Source organism: Glycine soja, chromosome 12, assembly GCF_004193775.1.
Source record: "Glycine soja cultivar W05 chromosome 12, ASM419377v2, whole genome shotgun sequence".
Classification (NCBI taxonomy): domain Eukaryota; kingdom Viridiplantae; phylum Streptophyta; class Magnoliopsida; order Fabales; family Fabaceae; genus Glycine; species Glycine soja.
Genome location: NC_041013.1, coordinates 3,002,279 through 3,021,953, shown reverse-complemented (window position 1 = coordinate 3,021,953; position 19,675 = coordinate 3,002,279). Strand labels below are relative to the sequence as shown.

The window sequence follows — 19,675 nt, the reverse complement described above, 5'->3', positions numbered from 1 at the left end:
TATCTTATTAAAGCTTACTCACCAAGTAGAGAAATCATGATGATTTATTTCTCTGTGGTTTCCTTTATAATATATCTCTAGTCTAAACATATGATCATTGCATAATTATTTGTGGTACATATGCATTATGGATATATGTATAAATATGAGAGATAAAAAATTTACAACGGTTAGAGTTCTATTGGTGTATTGCACTCATTGTCATTCATTAGGGTGATTAAATATATATAAAAAAAGAATTCATTAGGGTGATTGTAATGTGAGGCTGATAACAAAAAGAGAGCAGTTACGATTTCAATTTAATGTTGTACTATTAATGTCGAATAAACATGTACGTTATACTTATTAATAACTGCAGAAACAAAAAGCAACAGTATGATGTTTAGTTTGTGAATTTTTTTTTCTATCTTGTCTTCTTGTTCAAAATTTTGTGAGTAATTTGTATTATGCAAAAACAGGTCATGAGATGGAATACTAGAGGATGATAAGAAAACAAAGCTTGGTTCTTCAAAGAAGGTAGCAATCAGTGCATCTTCAAAGTTCAAGCATTCCTTGCAAAAGAAGGGGAGAAGGCATAGCAGGGTTTTGGCTGTTGCTATTGAGGATGATGTTGACGCAGAACAGTTGCAAGTAGTTCATGCTTTTCGCCAAGCACTTATCTTGGAAGAGCTATTACCTGCAAAACATGATGATCATCATAAGATGTTAAGGTAGCCCTAGGACATAATTTTTTGTTCATTCATTTATTTACTAACAGCTGTAGCATGAGTGGTATCATTTAATGCCTTACTGTGTGATGATCCAGATTCTTTTGAGAGCAAGGAAGTTTGACATTAACAAAACAAAAACAAATGTGGGCAGATATGCTTCAGTGGAGGAGGGAGTTTGGTGCTGACACCATCATGGAGGTATTTTCCTGTGGATGTAGAAAAAACAATGTTCACAGTTAGACTTTTCTATGTAACATTTTATTTATGCGGAAAATTTCTGTTGTTTTTTGTTAAGGATTTTGAACTCAAGGAGATAGATGAAGTTCAAAAATACTACTCGCAAGGGCATCGAGTTGATAAGGAAGGGAGACCTGTTTACATTGAAAAGCTGGGTCAGGTTGACTCTAACAAGCTGATGCAAGTAACAACTATGGATCGCTATCTTAAGTACCCAGTTAGAGAGTTTGAGAAGACATTCGTTGTTAAGTTCCCTGCCTGTTCAATTGCAGCAAAGAAGCACATTGACCAAAGCACAACTATCTTGGATGTGCAAGGAGTGGTATGTATGAAATTATGCAACAGTACTACTAAATAGTTTTTACTTTTCTAACCCCTCTTCCCAAATAAAACCAGCAAGAGTAAAAGTACTATTATAAGACCTTAATTAAATATAGTCACCTTACATTTAAGGAGGTGCTCTTCATTTCCTATTATAATTGTAGATATCATATTATATTATCACCTATTACATATGTAAAAGAAGTTTCACACTGCTGACTAGCATGGTTGTTTAGGGTCTCAGAAGTTTGAACAAAGCTGCAAGGGATCTCATCCAGCGTCTTCAGAAGATTGATGGTGACAACTACCCTGAGGTACTACTCAGTCATATTGGACACCTCCCTAGCTCAAATGACATCTTCTGGATTTACCCTGATTGAACTTTTCTTTTTGCAGTCCTTGAACAGTATGTTCATCATCAATGCTGGTTCTGGATTTAGAATGTTGTGGAACAGTATTAAGTAGTCGCTCCTTGATCCTAAGACCACCTCCAAAATCCATGTAAGCATTTTTTATATACTTTTCACCATGAAGCAATGTAGGTTTCAGTTAAGTAGGAGCACTTAATAGATTTCTGCTTTATTGACCAGGTCCTAGGTAACAAATACCAGAGCAAGTTGCTTGAAATCATTGATGCCAGGTTAATGTTTTTCTCCATTCTCATTGAAGTATTTTATCTCACTCTCATCTCAAATTGAAATTTATGGCATCAAGGCCATACTCATACATAGTCTAGATTGAGTAATAACCATCTCTAATCAAATTGATTAATGAGGATGTTCTTTGAATATGTTGGTATATATGTGACTGAATAAGTGAAGAACATTACTGGTTAGCACTATACATAACAACTTGTTTATTTTTATTATTTACCAGTGAACTTCCAGAGTTCTTGGGTGGTACTTGTACCTGTGCAGACAAAGGTGGCTGTATGCTCTCAGACAAGGGACCATGGAATGACACTGAAATCATGAAGGTAGTATGATCAAATTCTTTATAGTTATTTAATTAGAAAATAAAATAATGAAGTGTTTTCTTTGAATGCATTAGATGGTTCAAAATGGCGAAGGAAAATGCAAGAGGAAAACCTTATCCGGGATTGAAGAGAAAACAATCATTCAAGATGAAACAGCATGCCAAAAGGTACCTAGTTATCTACTTTACAGTTTCAAGTTCAGTCTTGTTCTGAAACTTTCTTCTTCCCATCATCTTTGTTTGCCAGAAAATCTGATGATTTGATTGCTTTTATTTTATTCCTATAATATTAAGGAACACGATCCTTTCAACAAAGAATCTGTTGCCGTGGAGTAGTTCCCTGTGCAACTCGGTGCTGTTCCAGAAGTAAGTTTCTTAGATTTCAATTAGTTGTTGCTTCCATTCTAAATATTTCAAATTGAACCAAGCCGTTAAGGAAACTGCATATATTAGCATGATGCAGATAATTCATCTAATCATGGTAAATGGTAATTGACAGTGTTTACAAACTCAAGGCTATGTAGCAGAATAACATTTAATAATTTATATGGTGGGGAACAAGCACCTTCCTTTTGAATGAAATGTAAAACAAATGATTGATGAAAACATAACTGCATAATTAACCTGCTCTTTGGGTACTCTCCTTACATATTTGGCAGGTCACCTTTGTCCCAGTGATTGACAAGCAAGTTAATGCATCTTGGGAAAAAGCGGTACAAAATAATCAGTTTGCAGTTTCTAAAGGTATTTGGTACAGTTGTATGATTTTTCTTAATGGTTAATATTATACTTGCATCTCTGCTAATGGATTTTCTTTGCACTGAGGAAAATTTGTATTGTTTTTTTCACCAACACAGCCCTTATTCAGCATCATTAGCTCATTAACAACCAATCTATAATCAAGAACATGACTGAGACCTTTCTTTGACTTTGTTAGACGTATTAAATAAATTTTGCTTAAGCTGCAGATTGTTTCCCTTGCGATGCTTCCAAGACTTTAAACGGGTTAAGAATTCCATTTACTGGTGTAATCATGGCCATTCTTATGGGAGTGATAACGATGATCCGCATGACACGGAACATGCCAGGGAAAGTCACTGAAGCTGCCATGTATGGTAACCCAATATATCGTTATGTTAACATGATGAAAGCACCTGCCAATTCCATGGATGATCAAATGTGCCTGATGAAGCACATGGCTGAGCTAGAAGACAAGGTGAATGTCCTTTCTATGAAACCTGCCATGTCATCTGAGATGGAAGAATTGCTGAATAATGCTCTTAACAGAGCCAGCACGCTCGAACAAGAGTTGGATACTACCAAAAAGGTATTATTGGTTTTCCTTGATACTTGAATGTCATCATCATTTGAGAATAATATATGATAAAAGCATCTTACATATTTTGCAATTTTTGTTTCCTTTAGTCACTTGATGATGCCCTTGCTCGAGAAGTGGAGCTTCAAGCTCACCTTGACAAAAAGAAAAAGAAGAAATTGGTAGGTCGTCTGAACTTTGCCATGCATATCAATAGGTAATTACTTGGACGTAGTGTTATGGCTTACACAAGATTTTGGGTTTGTGATTGCAGTTCTGCTGGTAAGGTGGTAGGTATCTATTGCTGTCTGACCCCAAATACTTGACATTAGCAAAAGTTGTAAATTGTTGGTGGCGTTTCTCTATCATCAGCCCCATCGGATGCTATTGCATTCACCTCTGTATAATTTCTCCTCTATTCGACTGAAATCGTCTGTATAATACAGTGTGTCGTTCCTTTTCAATTGAGCGTGTATATATGTATAAATACAGTGTGCCATGCCATCCCTTGACAATTGTGTATATATATGTAATTATGTAAATAAAATTAGGTGTGGCATCGTTCAACAAAAATCATACTAAGTTGCTTTACAAATTCTGTCTTGAAGCACTGAAGCAGTCAGGAAAAAGTGGATTAACAATAAGAAAATGAGACTTTCCCTTAAGCGTAATCCCCTGTTCCTCTTATCCTAAATTCGTCCCTCTAATAATGTGAACTTCATTCCACCGTCTACGACAAACTTTTTCAATTTCGTAAATCTCCATAAACTACCAATTTGACAAACGGATCTTCACTTCAACCATCTACGACTACCAAAGTTACGCCAATCGAATACACATATTCAGTATATTGTACCCACGTATGCACAAGCCACTTTCCATCATTACCTTTTAATTTGAGAAATAAAATTAACATTGCTCGCGTTGTGCCTTAGAAATTTATAAGGATTTAGCACAAAATGTGCCCATTTCCTAAACACCTTTGCAAGAAAAATTATAGTTGGAGATTAATTTTTTACCTTTGTTCCCCTCGCTAGCCCCCAAAATAGATTAATATTCGATGCAAGTTATGAGATCGGAAGAACAACCGCTTTTCCAACCAACAAAGACAAGCACACCAAATACAACAACAAAGGTAATGCTAGCAAAAACAAGGCTTGTGTTTAATCCGGCAAAGAGACCACCATTAGCTATACACAAGTTTGAAACATTTGTCGAGTTTACTCATTAAACTGTATCAGTATTCAGAGTTTAACATCATGAGCAAGGTCAGCACTAGAAACTCCATGATTTGAAAACACCCTCTCCCAGAGTCTCTTTCTGTCAGCAACCAAAACTCACCAGCAAAACTTCTTCTGATAAGCAGCAAAATATAAATATCAGAAATTTGAATAACATACCTAAGTTTGCAATGATGTTCAGAAGATACAAAAGACAAACTTACCCGTAACCTAGCTTCTTCTTGACTATCAATGTAAGCAAGCAGCTCTTCTTGCCTCATTAGTGCTTCATAAAGAGCCTATTGAACAATCCAGAAAGTGCAAATGTAACAGTACGCTTCAGGTAAGGAAACAATAAGAAACTATGTATTCATCACATCTCCACGGCCATGATATGACATTTAGGGCATACACACCCAAACATACATAGGGGGGAAATAGATACATGCATAAAGAGAACAAAAGCACAACTGCAATAAGCAATTTGCATGATTCACCATGAAATGAAACTGTAAAGAAACTAAAATCTAAAATAATGAAACTTCCCTAACATAATTAGCATTAGCTGCATATCAGCATGAGCACATAAATACACTCGTTTAAACCAACAGACAAGACAAATATATACCTTTGGTTGGTGGAGAAGAGGTAATAGGCAAGAAAAACATATATTTTTCTCTTTCTTGGGTTTAATCCTTTAACTTCTAACAGTTATCACTAAACTTTAACAAGAAAAATATAGCATTGATTCATTAAGAATGTGCTCATCCGTATATTCACATAGCAGCCAGCTAACAGGAGCGAGCAAGGTAGGATTTTAGGTTTGAATTTAAAGATAATAAGCAAAAATAAGAAAGAATAAGTCAGGCAAATACCTCAATTTAATAGATTTTAGGTGATCATGACTGCAGTTTTTCAAAAAAAAAAAGGAAAAAATACATTATAGCATCCTACCTTTTTAGTTGCAATTAACTCTGCTTCCAAAGCATCCACCCGACATACAGCAGCATTTAGCAATTCTTCTTTCTCATAAGGCATCTCAGATGGCTTAGATTGGAGTGTGTCAACCTTCACTTCAAGCTCACCTAACCTTTTCATCATTGAGGAAAGGAGATTTGCCTCTGCATATGCTGGAGTTGGTGAAGGAGGACGATAGTCATCATTGTTTATTTTTGTTATATCAAGAGTAGGCTCTGAAGTGCCCTGATCATCATTAGATGATACGGCAGGAAGTTTCTTGGTCACACGGCATGCGAATGAATGGAAGAGAGTAAACAGCGTCATAAAGAAGACAGTTAGAGCTACCACAATCCGAGCTCGAATCCCTTCAGGGGGGTTAGGAGTGTCAGGGAGGGGAGGTTTTCCTGTAATGAAAATTTCAACTTAACAATCCTGGAGAAAATTACATCAAATAATTCAAATCAAGAAACCAGGCAAAGAACTAGGTCTTCCAAAAGCGTAAAGCCAGGACTTCTGGAAGTGTTTATATCCCAATTCCCAAATAAATTTCCTCAAACAGAAGTCTTTTGAGCTTTAAAGCATTGACAGAACACAAATACAAGGTCGGGGATCAACTGTTCCAAGATCTTAAACTCTTAAGTGAGGATCCTGAAATGGTTTGTCTCTAACTGACTAGAAATTTATACAATGCACCAGATATAATACACCATTTTCTTAAATTGAAATTCACTATCATGTTTTTCAAGTTGGTGAAAAAAAATTCAAATTTCAAAAGCTGAAAGCATTAGATCTTAAAAACAAGGGGGTGGATTGTTATTTAAGGCCATAAGTGATCAGTACACAGCTTACTGACAACCAGAGCATAAGTGTTTAAAAGAAAATCAAGTTCATGTCCTCAATAGCCTATCAAAATATCAGTTAATTTCAACCAAACATTGATTAGTCAGAATTCATTATTTAATTTAGCATAATCTTTTATATTATGACACAACATTATAGACCAAAGCTCATGACTTCAATACATTTAGAGCCATTGAATGCCCAGCAATGGTTAAAGCACAATTAGTGTCACTATGGTGAAAATGAAACAAGTTTCTATTGAGATTTAGAACAGAAAGCAGCTACAAAATTTTAATCAACAGGATTATTTTTAGAAGCATCTGTGTTGATTTTTTGGTGAATAAGCACCATGAGAAGATTCATACAAAGGCTAAGTAATATAATGATGATAATAATAAGCTAAAGTTGTTAACCTTTTGAAGTTTGAGACCTCTGGAGTGATGCTTGGTTCTTCCAGGCAGCATCAACAGCTTTGTCCACCATTGGTACATATTCATCATACCCAGCTAAGTTACCACCACCAGCAGAGCTCAACTTTCCAACTACCTTAGCCTGCAAAGAACACAAAAACTTCTGTATTAGGAATGGAGAAGGCAAATCCTAAGAACAATTTCATTGAGAAGCATTAAATTTTGATCATCCTCATAGTGATGATGATATCTTTAAATATAGTGAATAGCTTCTGTATATAAGACTATAAGTGCATTTAATCAAATACACATTAAACACATAGAATAATCGGTGTAAGAATTATCAAAGAAAATTTTGCAGCCAGTAAAATTATTAGATTGATTGTAGTTTTTCTGTGCACTGCCCATCCACTAATTGAAACTTCTGCCTTTTTAATTAAAACCATGAGAGTTAACAGATTCCAAGATCAACACTTACTTCCTCCCGAACAGGTGTCAACCTCAGGTGTGAGTAGCTCTTCGTCACTTTTGGAGAAGCTATATCTTCAGCTTCTGACCCTGATTCAGCTGTGGATGTGTCACTGCCTTTTACCTGCAAGAAAGAAGTGACATAGTCAATAAAGTTACACAATGAAAAAGGTGCAAATCAGCCCTCCACCACCCAGTTCAAGCAATAACCAGCCATACAACATCTTACCATTGGATATTGTGGTCTGGCATAGGCAATAACCTTCCCTTCACTGTTTAGAACTTTTACTACTGGCCTTGCTCGCCGTGCTTCACCACTGAGAATCATCTGCAAAATGTCCACATGCAATTAACAGTTAGCATGTAGTAAGATTGATATAGTAGAACACATGTTAAGGCTACTAAGCAGAAAGGTCAGTGTAAATAACCTTCAAAATTTCAGGGTTTTTCCAGGGTCCTTTATCAGATCTGAGGCAACCACCCTGATCTGCACAGGTACAGGTACCTCCCAGAAATTCTGGCAACTCACTTCATTAAGTGCACAAAAATATTAGGCATTTTAAAGGATGGTGCAAATTGGTAGTGATGCTTGAAAAGTAAAATACATCGATTGATTTACAAAATTTCTAATACGCAGATACAGAGAAATCGATCCAATATGTACCTGGCATCAATTATTTCAAACAATTTGCTTTGGTACTTGTTTCCGAGAACCTAAGTAATATTTCCATAGAGGCACCAAGCAATGTCAGCAGCCATAAACCATCATGAAAAGAGCCTTAGGCAGCTACAATATAGCATTTCTACATACATGAATCTTTGAAGTTGTCTTGGGATCAAGGAAAGACTTGACAGTGTTCCATAGCAACCTAAATCCAGGGCCAGCATTTATGATAAACATTTGGCAGAGAGTCTGTATCATTAAAAAAAGAAATAAAAAATAAAAAATCAGCAATAGTTGAGACCTTAGTACATATTCTTCTTTAAAAACTTTTAATTTCATATAACCGATGAAATCAAAACAAGGGGCGTAATGTAACAAAATACACAGAAACCGACAGTGTTACACACCTCAGGGTAATTGTCACCATCAATCTTTTGTAACCGCATAATGAGATCCCGAGCAGACTTTGTAAAGTTCTTGAGGCCCTAAAAGTTGAAACTACAACATAAATTTCCCATATGTCACAGGAATCCACAGGCACATACAATGAGGAACAATTAACAGCAACATACCACGCCTTGAACATCTAGTATCGTGGTGCTTGAATCAATGTGTCTTTTGGCGGCAATTGTGCAAGCAGGAAACTTTATCTTAAAAGCTTTCTCAAACTCCTGCACATGGTATTTTACATATCTATCCATGGTCGTAACCTGCATAAGTTTGTTCGGATCCACTTTCCCAAGTCTCTCAATGTAAACAGGCCTTCCCTCCTTATCAACACCATGATGGCCATGTGGATAATACTTCACAACTTCATCTACTTCTTTGAACTCAAAATCCTAACGCAAACACAAAACATTAAGCCCAGAGGATGCAATAACAAACAAATCCAACCACCGCAGAGGCTAATCTTGTAACCTATTATAGTAAATATTATCCAAATTCTATCTACATTTACCTCCATAATAGTGTCAGTACCAAACTCCTTCCTCCATTGTAGCATATCAGCCCACATATGCTTTGCTCTTTCAATATCAAACTTCCTTGCTTTCAGGAACCTGTAAAAGTAAAAAAAATAAGAAGAAGAAAATTAAGCAAAACATTCCATTTCGGGAAATGAAGAAAATTACTTTGGGCAAGGCACACCTTAACATGACGTGGTAATCATCGTGTTTTTCAGGAAGCAATTCTTCCATGATCAAGGCTTGGCGAAATGCATCAACGGCCTGCTGCTCCTCGAAGTTCCGAACATCTTCGATCGAAACAGAGCTAACACGGCCATCGCTTTTTCTTCTGCTGCTCTTTTTCTTGAGCGAATGCTTGAACTTGGAGGACGCGTTAAGCGCTTTCTTCTTCAGAGATCCAATTCTCGTTCTTCTTTCATCTTCGGAGTTCTCAAAATCAGATCTCCTTTCTTTCTTCTCATCACTCCCGGAGAAACCTTCAAAACCTGCCAAAATAACCAAAACGAAACGCATAAGCGAAGATAGAAAAAAGCTAAAACCCTAAGAGAGAGAGAAGAGGAAGTTACAGGGTCTTGCGAAACGGTCGAGAGGGCCGGACATTGTGGTGTGTCAAGGGTCAATGTGCGGCGAGGGAAGCCACATTCAGCATTAAGAAAACCCTAATGGAGGGAGAAGAAGAAGAAGAAGAGCGCGAGTAATGAGAATATAGAAACGAGCGCGTGGAGCTGGGAATAAGAAGAGAATGTTTGGGAATCACGAGGTGGAGGAAAAGAATGGATGTTTCACTCAGACAGTGCTCTGTCTTAGCCTCACCCTCTCTGTCGCTCTCTGCTATTGCTACTGTTAGACTAGTATTACTTTTCCGGTTTCAACCGCCGAATAGCCGGTCAAATTTGGGAAAGCTGACACGTGGCGGTGGAAAGGCAATAAATTGGGAACGGCCCAATGATTTGGTCAGATTGCAGGCCTAATCGCTGGTTGCTACGGCTGACCAGAAAATTAAGAAAATTCTTGTCTTCGTTAATAAGGGGGTTGCTTGCTTTGTTCTCCTTTCTCTGAATCATTATTACCAATCATCTTCCAATTTAATTAAACCTTTCTCATCACTCAATTATTTGGTTCCCATGATAAAAAAATAAAATAAAAGCAAAATAATACTTTCATTAAAATATTCTAAGAGTGTTTCAAAATTAGGGTAAACATTAATAAATATCTTTAAAACATTAGTTAAAGAACTTAAAAATAAAAATTATTAAAATAAATAAAATTATGATATTTATGATTTTATTTTTATTTTCACAATAAATATTTTTTTTGAAATCTTGATCAATATTCTAAGGTTACATGTTAACATGATCTAATAATTATTATTAGTATTTTGTTAAGTGTTTTAATTTACTTTTATAACTGTAATGATAAATCTATACCAATAGATAAAAAAATATCTCTTTTAATAATTAACTTTTAGTCTCTACTTTTTCTTAATCTTTTTATCCCTCAATTATACCTCAATCCCCTTCCATCAAAATATTAATATTAGTTAAAGAATATAACGGGAAAACAAATATGTAGAGAGAAAGTAAAAGGAATATAACTCCCAACTCTCTTCAAAGTACGTGCACCAAAAGGAACAACTGATACACTCTATAACTATTCTCTTCAATCAACCGAAACTCAAAGCCTTATTCCTATTCTTCGGCCAAACCACAAAACTTTCTTCCGCAGAATGCAGTTAATGTTTACATTCATATTGGTGACAACACTCTCAACGCTAAATAAATCCTCTCCGACAAAGGGTGTTTTCAGTGCTTTGTTCTAAAATTCAAACTTTGTTAAAATCTCACTACACTGCAGATTTTCTTTCTTCTTTTTGAGTAAAAAATTCAACAGATGAATGAAGGCTATTATTTGCAGAGTCCCAAAGGACCCCACTCAGGCAGGATCACATCATTCCTTAACAATATCAACGCCTTTCAATATTTCAATTTTGAGTCGGATTAAGGTTTCCTTTCAATTCATCTATTTATTAATTCTTATAGATTTGATTTGTGAAGGTGGACTGCAGGGTTGGGTCAAAAGTTAATTAGTATTTATATACCGCCTGATCTTATTTTTAATGATCTGTAAAAAAGTGTTACATTTTATTTGGCAAAGCAGTCAAAGCACTTAATGTTACAAATCGTATTACTATTTTTTTTTTATCAGTCGGATCATATTACTATAAGTTGAAGGAGAAGACAATATTTATTTATTTATTTTAACTTTAATTAAATATTTAAGTAAAATACAAATAAATAAGTACATTGTTAAAAAAAATAATTGAGGCCATGAGGTGTACAGCCTAATATATTAGTATAACGATAGAATAGCCTTGCTACCTCAGAAAAAATAAGTTTAATTATGTAGTATATACACATATTTCATTAGACGGTCTCCTCATTATTCAAGAAAAATAGTTGTTTGATTTAAAGGGACGTTAAATATATTAGTCCCAAAGAGACATTAGTATGTTATTTTATTGTGTTTTATTTTTTCATTGTACTCCAATAAAATACTTTTTTACTATTTATTTGTAGTGTATATAAGTATCTATTAATTTTGGAGATTTCGTAGTTTGGTTTGAATGGTTTTTAGTCAAAAAGACTATTAGATTTGGTCATAAAAATATGTTGTAGTTCAGTTTTTGAATCTGTTTGGGTCACAAAAATCTCCCAAGATTGCCTGAGGATTGTCTGCCAGAGTATTCAAAGTATGTTCTACTGCTTTTTAAATCTGGGGGGTTTTACAACAAAATCTAAGGGGAATTTAAACTCGAGATAGTTGACAATTCTTCAAATTAGGAGATAGTCAAATCTTTAGATAACTGCACTACTCTCTCATGGATTAAAGTCACAAGAGACATTAGAAAAATGGGCATAATAATGGTGGTAAATTGGTTTATGACCGCGGATCTAAGACAAACTGTATATGACTTGTCTTCAATTTGATTTCATCAAGAGCAATTTGGATAAAACTAGTGATTCAATATTTTTCTTCAAAAAAAAAAAAGTGATTCAATATTTTTCTTTAAAAAAATTACAAACTTGACAATAAAATCACAAAATGATTTCTAATTGTATAAATATGTGTAAGAAGTTAATTTCATGAACAAAACTATATATACACAGACACATAAGTTTAACTTGGATTGGATTAAAATGGTTTTTAAATTGGATCTGAAATATAATTCAATTCAATAACAAAGATTTAAGTTTTTTGTGATCTTCAGTTTGTTTATTTTTAATTTAATTTTTGTGGTTTTAATTATATTACATTTGTTTATAAAAATTCCTATAAATCATCATGAATCTTTTAATTATTGGTTAAATTTAATTTATAATTTATGGAATAATCATTGTTTTATCTTTATATTTATAGCCCCTCTTTTTTAAAAAAAAATTAGAGTGAAAAATATTTTAAAATAAGCCAAGATATAATTTAATATATAAGCAATAGATTCCTTTGTGCATCTTGGAACAATATCATTAATTGCATCCTTTCATTTTAATGGAGTACTAGTAGTATTCACAAGCAATGAAATTCGCAAACTATAACTACATCACCTCTCTTCCTCGTGACAAATTAATACTTTTACTTTATGCTAACTTCCAAACAAGTTGCAACTTTTTTATTCGTTCTTTTGATTGAGTTGTTGAGCGGCAATCAATCTCAACTGCCTCAAAAGAGATAATGCCCTAAAACATCAAGTTATTGTATCATTGCTAATTATTATAGCGGCTTTACCATTGTTTAAGGGTCTATAATGGATTTTAATAATAAAAAAGTAAATGATTTTTATAGTTTTATTATATTAATAATTTTATTTTTATTATAAATAAATACTCTTAACTTTTTACTATGCACTCCTAAACGCACAATAATCAGAATTATGATTGTAATGTTATACAGTTTTGTGTTATTTTACACGAGCCAAATAATAATAATAAATAAATAAAAGAGAATAATAATTTTATAAAATTATTTTTATGCATAAATTCATTTATATATTTTTTTGTTCTCATTAATATCATAATATAAGTATAAAAAAATTATTATTATATTCAAATATTAAAATAATTATTATTTTAATATAATTTTTTTCTTATCCTATAATTATAACAAGAGAGAGTAACTACAATGTATTGATGGTATCTTTATTATAATTCGTCGTGCCACTGCTACAATTAAATGGTGTAAGAACATGTGTTTCGAAAGTAAAACGACCCTTAAGCGTGTTTGGTGGATTGATTTCTTTTTTATTCTTTTTTTAAAAGGATGGTGTGGATTCATTTCTACCGCCCCAAAATCTCTCTTATTATCTTATTTTCCTTACTTAAATTAATTAAAAATAAAGATGACATAGCGGGCCCAACTCATTGATTTTGATCATATAATTTTGGTAAACTGGGTTGTATTCCCCAAATGTGTTTATCTCATCTCACATAATTCGTGAGGTAAACAAATAATTTTTCAATAACATCGTGTTTAAATTTTATACTTAGTTATTTGCATTTTTAACACTATACTATCATTTTTACTTATAAGGCCTGAATTAAAAGTGATACTTTTTTTTTCTTTCTATAAAACCTAATTTATAATGTTGCTGATATTTTTCGTAAAAAAATGTTGCTTATATTAATTATATTTAGATTTAAATACTCTGATTAAATAAGAGAGAAGTTTTGTCGAGTGTTTTGGAACATTTAGAAGAGAAAGAGAAGTACGATGATAATGATATTTTTGAACAAATATATAAATTTATGATGTTCTTATTGACATAAACTAAATTAATTACTTTCATTTATTTTAGTTAATTATTATGTAATTTGTTATTATAAATAGAAGCGGAGGTGTTACTTGTTATGTAAATTTTATACTTGTTATAATAATAAGTAAGGATAAAAATCAAGAGATAAAATTTATATTTATTATAATCCTTTCTTTTTAAATCTTTCATAAAAAGATGCAGTTAGAATCGAAGTTAATGTAGTTTTAAAATAACCAAGAACATATTAAACGTTTGAAAGAATGCTTAGGAACACCTTTTTTTTAACATTTTCTCTATTAGTTGTAGAATCATGAATACAATTACATGGAGGGACTAAAAGTAATTTAATGAAAATTGGAGAGACTAATAAAAATAGATTTTTTAAAGATTAAAAAAATAATTATCTAAATTTAAAGGACTAAAAATAAATTTAAATCTTACTTCAAACTATGGGAAACCAAGAAAAAGTATAAGATTAGAATGTGTTGTCATTATCAATAAAAATACTTATAAAACAAGGTTAGCTCAATTGGTTGAATATAAGTTATTATAACTCATTGATATCTAGATTCCTATAAATAAATAAAAAAAATCATATATATATATATATATAAGACTTTAATTTTTAATATAAGATGCCTTAAAAGATAACTTAATTAAGGCTCAAATATGTTTGTAATTTTAACAAATATGTCTTCTTTTGTTCTTCGATCCTGTATTTTTTTATTTATTTTTTGTTTGTGTTTATGGAAAATTTTAAATATTTAATTTTTTGTCATTTTGATATAAAAATGCTTATGTGGCTTCATTTGGTGTTGTCACGTAAGCATTTTTTAACATGTTGCCTAATTAATCCATGTAGGTGATTTTCTAAATGGAAAGGATAAAAATGAAACATTTGAATATTATAGGGATTAAAAAATGCAAGCTAGGGACTTAAAAAAAAAGGAGACATATTTATAAATATTATAAATTATGAACAAATTAAGCCTTTAATTAAATATAATCTTATATTTCTTAAATAAAATGTTCCGCATATTTGTATTCTCATAGAAAAGTTAAAGAATAATTATTTTGGAGAGAACATAATTAGAATGCTATGTATGCGGGTCCACCCTCCCTAATTTAAGAATTTAACTTTGTCGAATCTTTTATTATTATTATTTATGGGAAATAATGACATTGTGTCCTATCTGATTTGTATAAAACAAGTAACCACGTTACCTTATTTATGATAATCTCAAGGTAGTATATATAACTCTGGTTAATATGGATTATAGTCCACCAACTTTGAAGACAGGACCAGTGATAAAAGTATGCAAAAACTTGTTTTGAAGACAGTAAATAAAACTAATTGGTCAGAGGTCAAACATTGTCACTAACTGAAAAAGTCTGAGAAATGGCAGAAAGCAACATGGCATGATCTTTGGGCAACTAACTTGGGGTTATGGTTTCATGAAGATCTCCAGGGTTTATCCATGATAAGTTCATGTCAACTGATTTGTGCCAATATGCTACATTCCAATATATATATGTTTTGTCACAATCAACTACACCGTTCAAATTTCAGGACAAGGCCACTTTACTAGATCAATTTTCCAAATCAATTTATATATGGAAATATTTAACCATTTGTTTAATGAGTTAATCAATATTATTATGACGCAAATAAGTTATGGAAGTACTATAGTTAAAATTAACGTAACCACTACTTTTGTTTTTGGTAACAAACATTGACAGCAATTTTTACGATAAATCGACTTTGATTGAAGAATAAGTGAATATTTGTGTAATGACGGTGATACCAAGTGGACGTTTGCAAAAACATCCTCATTCTTCATTTTATGTTCAGTTTGTATTGAATCATTGAATTTGACTTCAGAATTTGTACACAATAAGTTTAACTCTAAACCAAACATACATGCTCTAATTCAATGGTTAGTGGTGTATATCAATTAGATTGTCTTTACTTGATTTGAAAATTTTATAAGATTTTTTTTTTTTTGTGGTGGAAACAAATTTTTTTATGAGACGACTTGTTGATAGTAAATTTGACTCTTTTTTATTACATAATATATAAACTTTAAGCTTAATCATATTTTTAGTTTCTCTACTATGACATATACGATTTTGAATCCTTAATTTTTCTTTTTGAGCTAATTAATTTCCTTCATTTTAAAAAAAGGTTTCTTTGACAATTTTCGTCTTCTTAAAATCCTCAAATTACTATTCTTTATATAATTGGAAGTTTAAGGAAGAAGTGGGATATTAAGTAAATTTAAAATTTGAAAAGTATAAATTTTGTGAAAACTGATTTTTTTTTGTGTGTCTCGGATAATTATTTAAAATTTATTATACTTAAATTTTTGTTTTAAAAAAACTAAAAATGGGCAAATGGTGACTAATAATTTTTACTTTTAGTACTTTGTGATATAAATAATGTTACTATATGAATTATTTATTTTTTAAAATTTTATATTTGTAATCATGATTTGATTCTTGTTTTTTAAAATTGTTAAAATGAGACAACATTTTTATAAGTGTTCAAGTAACAATGTATTCTAACACTTCAAATTTATATAAACACTTAAAACAATGCATATTCAAATATAAATAATTTATTGATTTTTAAGCACTTATTACATAAGCTTTCATATAATAAGAATTCTGTTAAAAAATATTTTAATCTAGTTGTTTTTTCAAATGATTTCTATGAGATTTTGTATTTATCTTGTTTGCAATAAGTAAACAAATGTGGTGAATCCTTTAGAGCCCTTTAACTTTAGAGGGTTTTGGTGTCTCTTTTTACTTAGTTAATGAAATAATAATTAGTGTGCTTTATGGACACATCAAATCCAATCCCTTAAGTGGTCTTAACATTCTTTTAAAAACTGTACTTCAATTCCAAGTTTGAATTTTTATAGTTTTAATTTTGTATGGTATTGGTCTATCTTTGTATTCTACTAAACATAGATTTTGTGATGTCATGTTCTTAAAAGATTTTGGTATGAAAAAAATACATCGTTGTTATGTTTGAAACTTTGAATAATAAAGACACACGTAAATTCTAATTTCATTGGCTAAGTAAAAAATAAAATAAATCAAAATCTTCTCTCCAAGTAAGAAACATCATAACAATCACCAACAATTGTTTGTGAAGTGAAACTCTACTCCTTTTAAACATTTTTCTCTATGAGGGACTTTGGATCATCCTTGTATTAAGGAGTTGTTATTGATGTCATTTCATTTGTTATTGGTTCTTACCAAGGGACTGGTCTCTTTTTTTATTTTCAAATTGTCCTTCCTATGAAATCACAATCTCATTGAATAAAATGCACAACGAAATCGTGATTTTATTGTATAATTATTTTTGCACCACCCAACACAATGGAATCATGATTCTGTTGTATATTTTTTAACCACCCTAGACATAACAATGGAAACACGATTTTCGTTTTAGCATTGCTACAATGAAATCACGATTTCGTTGAACATAAATTTGCGAAAAAAATACAATTGTAGTGGGGTAAGGGGGGGAAATGAGGAGAAGGGAAGGGTCTTATGTGTTTTGAGGAAGGGAAGAGTTTTTGAATGGAAGAAGAAGGAGAAGGGAGGAGGGTCTCATATGTTTTGGGGCAAAAAGGAGACGGAGGTGAAAAGGGTGAGGGGGCCAATAATTTTAAAGTTGGAGACTGAAAGATAATTTTGGGTGATGGTAAGACCAGTAACATTCTTTGTAGAGGCCAATAATAACACCTGAAGTATTATTGGTCTTAAAGAATCTAACACATTTTTTGTTTATTTTTTAGTGTTTCATCTTGGGCTGAAATGTGAAACACTAAAAGCAGAATTGGGCTTCATTGGATACAAAAGAACTGTTTCGGCTTGTGCAACTTGCCCCCTATTTATTGCAATCCGATAATGCCAGAGAAGCCAATCAAGAAAGTTGTAATGTTAACCACCAAAAAATAAAAGGAAAGTTGTAATGTTGGATAGATAATTCACCCCCCTAAACTATAATACTTTTTTATATCTATTTCCTTTAATTTTTTAAAATTTAATAAAAAAAATGATATTAATATTTTATATAATTTAAAATTTTATTAAAATTAATTTACAATTTTCATCATGCACTCAGTACTACTTAAATATAATTGATAAATCCTTTATCTATTAGAATTTTGCTTTTGTACCGAGTCACTATCTCTTTTCTTATAATAATAATATTATGCACATAATTGTATATGTCATTAAATATTGCATGAAAATAATTATAACGAGTAGATTTTATTTTCATTACAATTAAGATTATACATTTGTCTCTATTGTTGATACAAGTCTGTCAAAGAGAGCATGGTCCATTACCTCTTAGAAACTTCGTGGTTAAATACAGCCCAAGACATTGACTAACTGGGGCCCAAATTCAAACATTAAAACAAACAGACAAGGCTTTTAGAGTCCGTTTCTTTTTGTGGGCAAGCAAAAGACACAATGCAAAGTTATATCCACTGGCGTGCGATTTGCGCACGTTTCGTTTTTATATACACTTAGTATTTTATCATTTTTACAGATATTTTAAATTGTATATAAAATTTACGGAACATAAATTTAAAAATTATTTAAGAAAATTTCAATTTAATAAAAATATAAATTAAAATGAAAATATATAAAATTTTAATTTTGAAAAAGTTCAATATAATAATTAATAAAACATTGACTCGCTTTTCTTCCCGTTTGCTTTGCTGCCGTCTCTCCCTGTCAAATAATCGAATTCAATAGTTTGGAGCTTCTTTTTTCTACATCTTGCAAGCAGGAAAAAAAAACACTGACTAAATATACTTTTTTCTACTTACGGAATTTTTAGGACTAAAAATAAATGTTTTCTTTTGGCGACTGCATTTTTTGTTTTTTGTTTTTGAGAAAGTTTCGATGAGCGAATGATTCGATTAATATGAACCAACGAGAATGTTGTGCATGTTGAAACAAAGAAGCTCTTCACACACACCCACACTATGCACTCACTCACTCTATGTTAGAGAATAAGAGAAGATGAAAGAATTGATTTAGAAAATAGACGGAACTTAGAATTCTGAACAAAACTTCTGCACTCTCATTTTCATTCATACTCATCATTTTCATTCATGATCACTACTATATTTATACACTGCACATATAGCTACAACAACTTTCATAGCTGTTAAACTAACTTCTTCCTAACTACTAACTAACTAATTGAATTACATCATACATCAACAGTGCATGTTAACCGGGGTGATAATCTTTATCCAAATTATTATCCAAATTAAGAGGGTGTATGAGACTCGTGGAACGAAAATAACCAAAGAGAAAGGAAATTATAGTTTCAGGTAACTCTGTATAACCTTCGTTCATCTTTTTAATGGAAGGCAAAGAGGAAGACGTGAAAGACATTTGAAGATTAAAAAAAAAAGCACGAGGAAGAGAGACAAAATTAAAACATATGCAAATATTTTACATAAACATGTGGTTAAGGATTCGATTCCCAATCCAAATATGTGAAAGAATATTTGTTGAAAGAAACCAACTATTAAATGAAATTATGTACTTTGAGATAGTAGTCCATCTTTCTTGGTGGAAGTAACCTAAATACTCAAAGAAAATATTTGTAATTATAACTTTTTTTTTAGGTTTCTTGTTCATAACCTTTTGCTTTTTTAAACATTCATGACAAACTCCTCATAATATTTTTCAAACAACTAAACTAAAGTATAGTAGGGGATGTTAATATAATATTGTTGAAACAA

The 19,675-nt window shown here is 31.8% G+C and overlaps 1 protein-coding gene and 1 pseudogene across 1 annotated transcript; one reads left to right on the top strand and one right to left on the bottom strand.

The window, feature by feature from the left end:
* Window positions 1–805: 805 nt before the first annotated feature.
* Window positions 806–4,108, top strand: LOC114379846 (annotated as a pseudogene).
* A 461-nt stretch (window positions 4,109–4,569) lies between these two features.
* Window positions 4,570–10,093, bottom strand: LOC114379843 (phosphatidylinositol/phosphatidylcholine transfer protein SFH8-like). The gene is made up of 14 exons (XM_028338625.1): window positions 9,652–10,093; window positions 9,267–9,570; window positions 9,079–9,178; window positions 8,693–8,959; window positions 8,528–8,605; window positions 8,268–8,369; window positions 8,121–8,170; window positions 7,885–7,984; window positions 7,686–7,784; window positions 7,467–7,580; window positions 6,992–7,130; window positions 5,733–6,142; window positions 5,003–5,077; window positions 4,570–4,913 (listed from the first exon to the last, which is right to left on the bottom strand). Exons 1-14 carry the CDS (start codon window positions 9,683–9,685, stop codon window positions 4,896–4,898), a joined length of 1,890 nt encoding a protein of 629 aa, XP_028194426.1. The 5' UTR covers window positions 9,686–10,093; the 3' UTR covers window positions 4,570–4,895.
* Between the last annotated feature and the right edge of the window lie 9,582 nt (window positions 10,094–19,675).

What these genes read in the sequence shown, in the direction of transcription:
- LOC114379843 (XM_028338625.1), bottom strand. Translation starts at nt 9,685, where the DNA reads ATGTCCGGCCCTCTCGACCGTTTCGCAAGACCCT. An exon ending in TACTAGATGTTCAAGGCGTG is followed by an intron (nt 8,606 to 8,692) that starts GTATGTTGCTGT and finishes TTCAACTTTTAG; the next exon opens with GGCCTCAAGAACTTTACAAA. An exon ending in AGTTAATTGCAACTAAAAAG is followed by an intron (nt 5,078 to 5,732) that starts GTAGGATGCTAT and finishes ATTGTTCAATAG; the next exon opens with GCTCTTTATGAAGCACTAAT.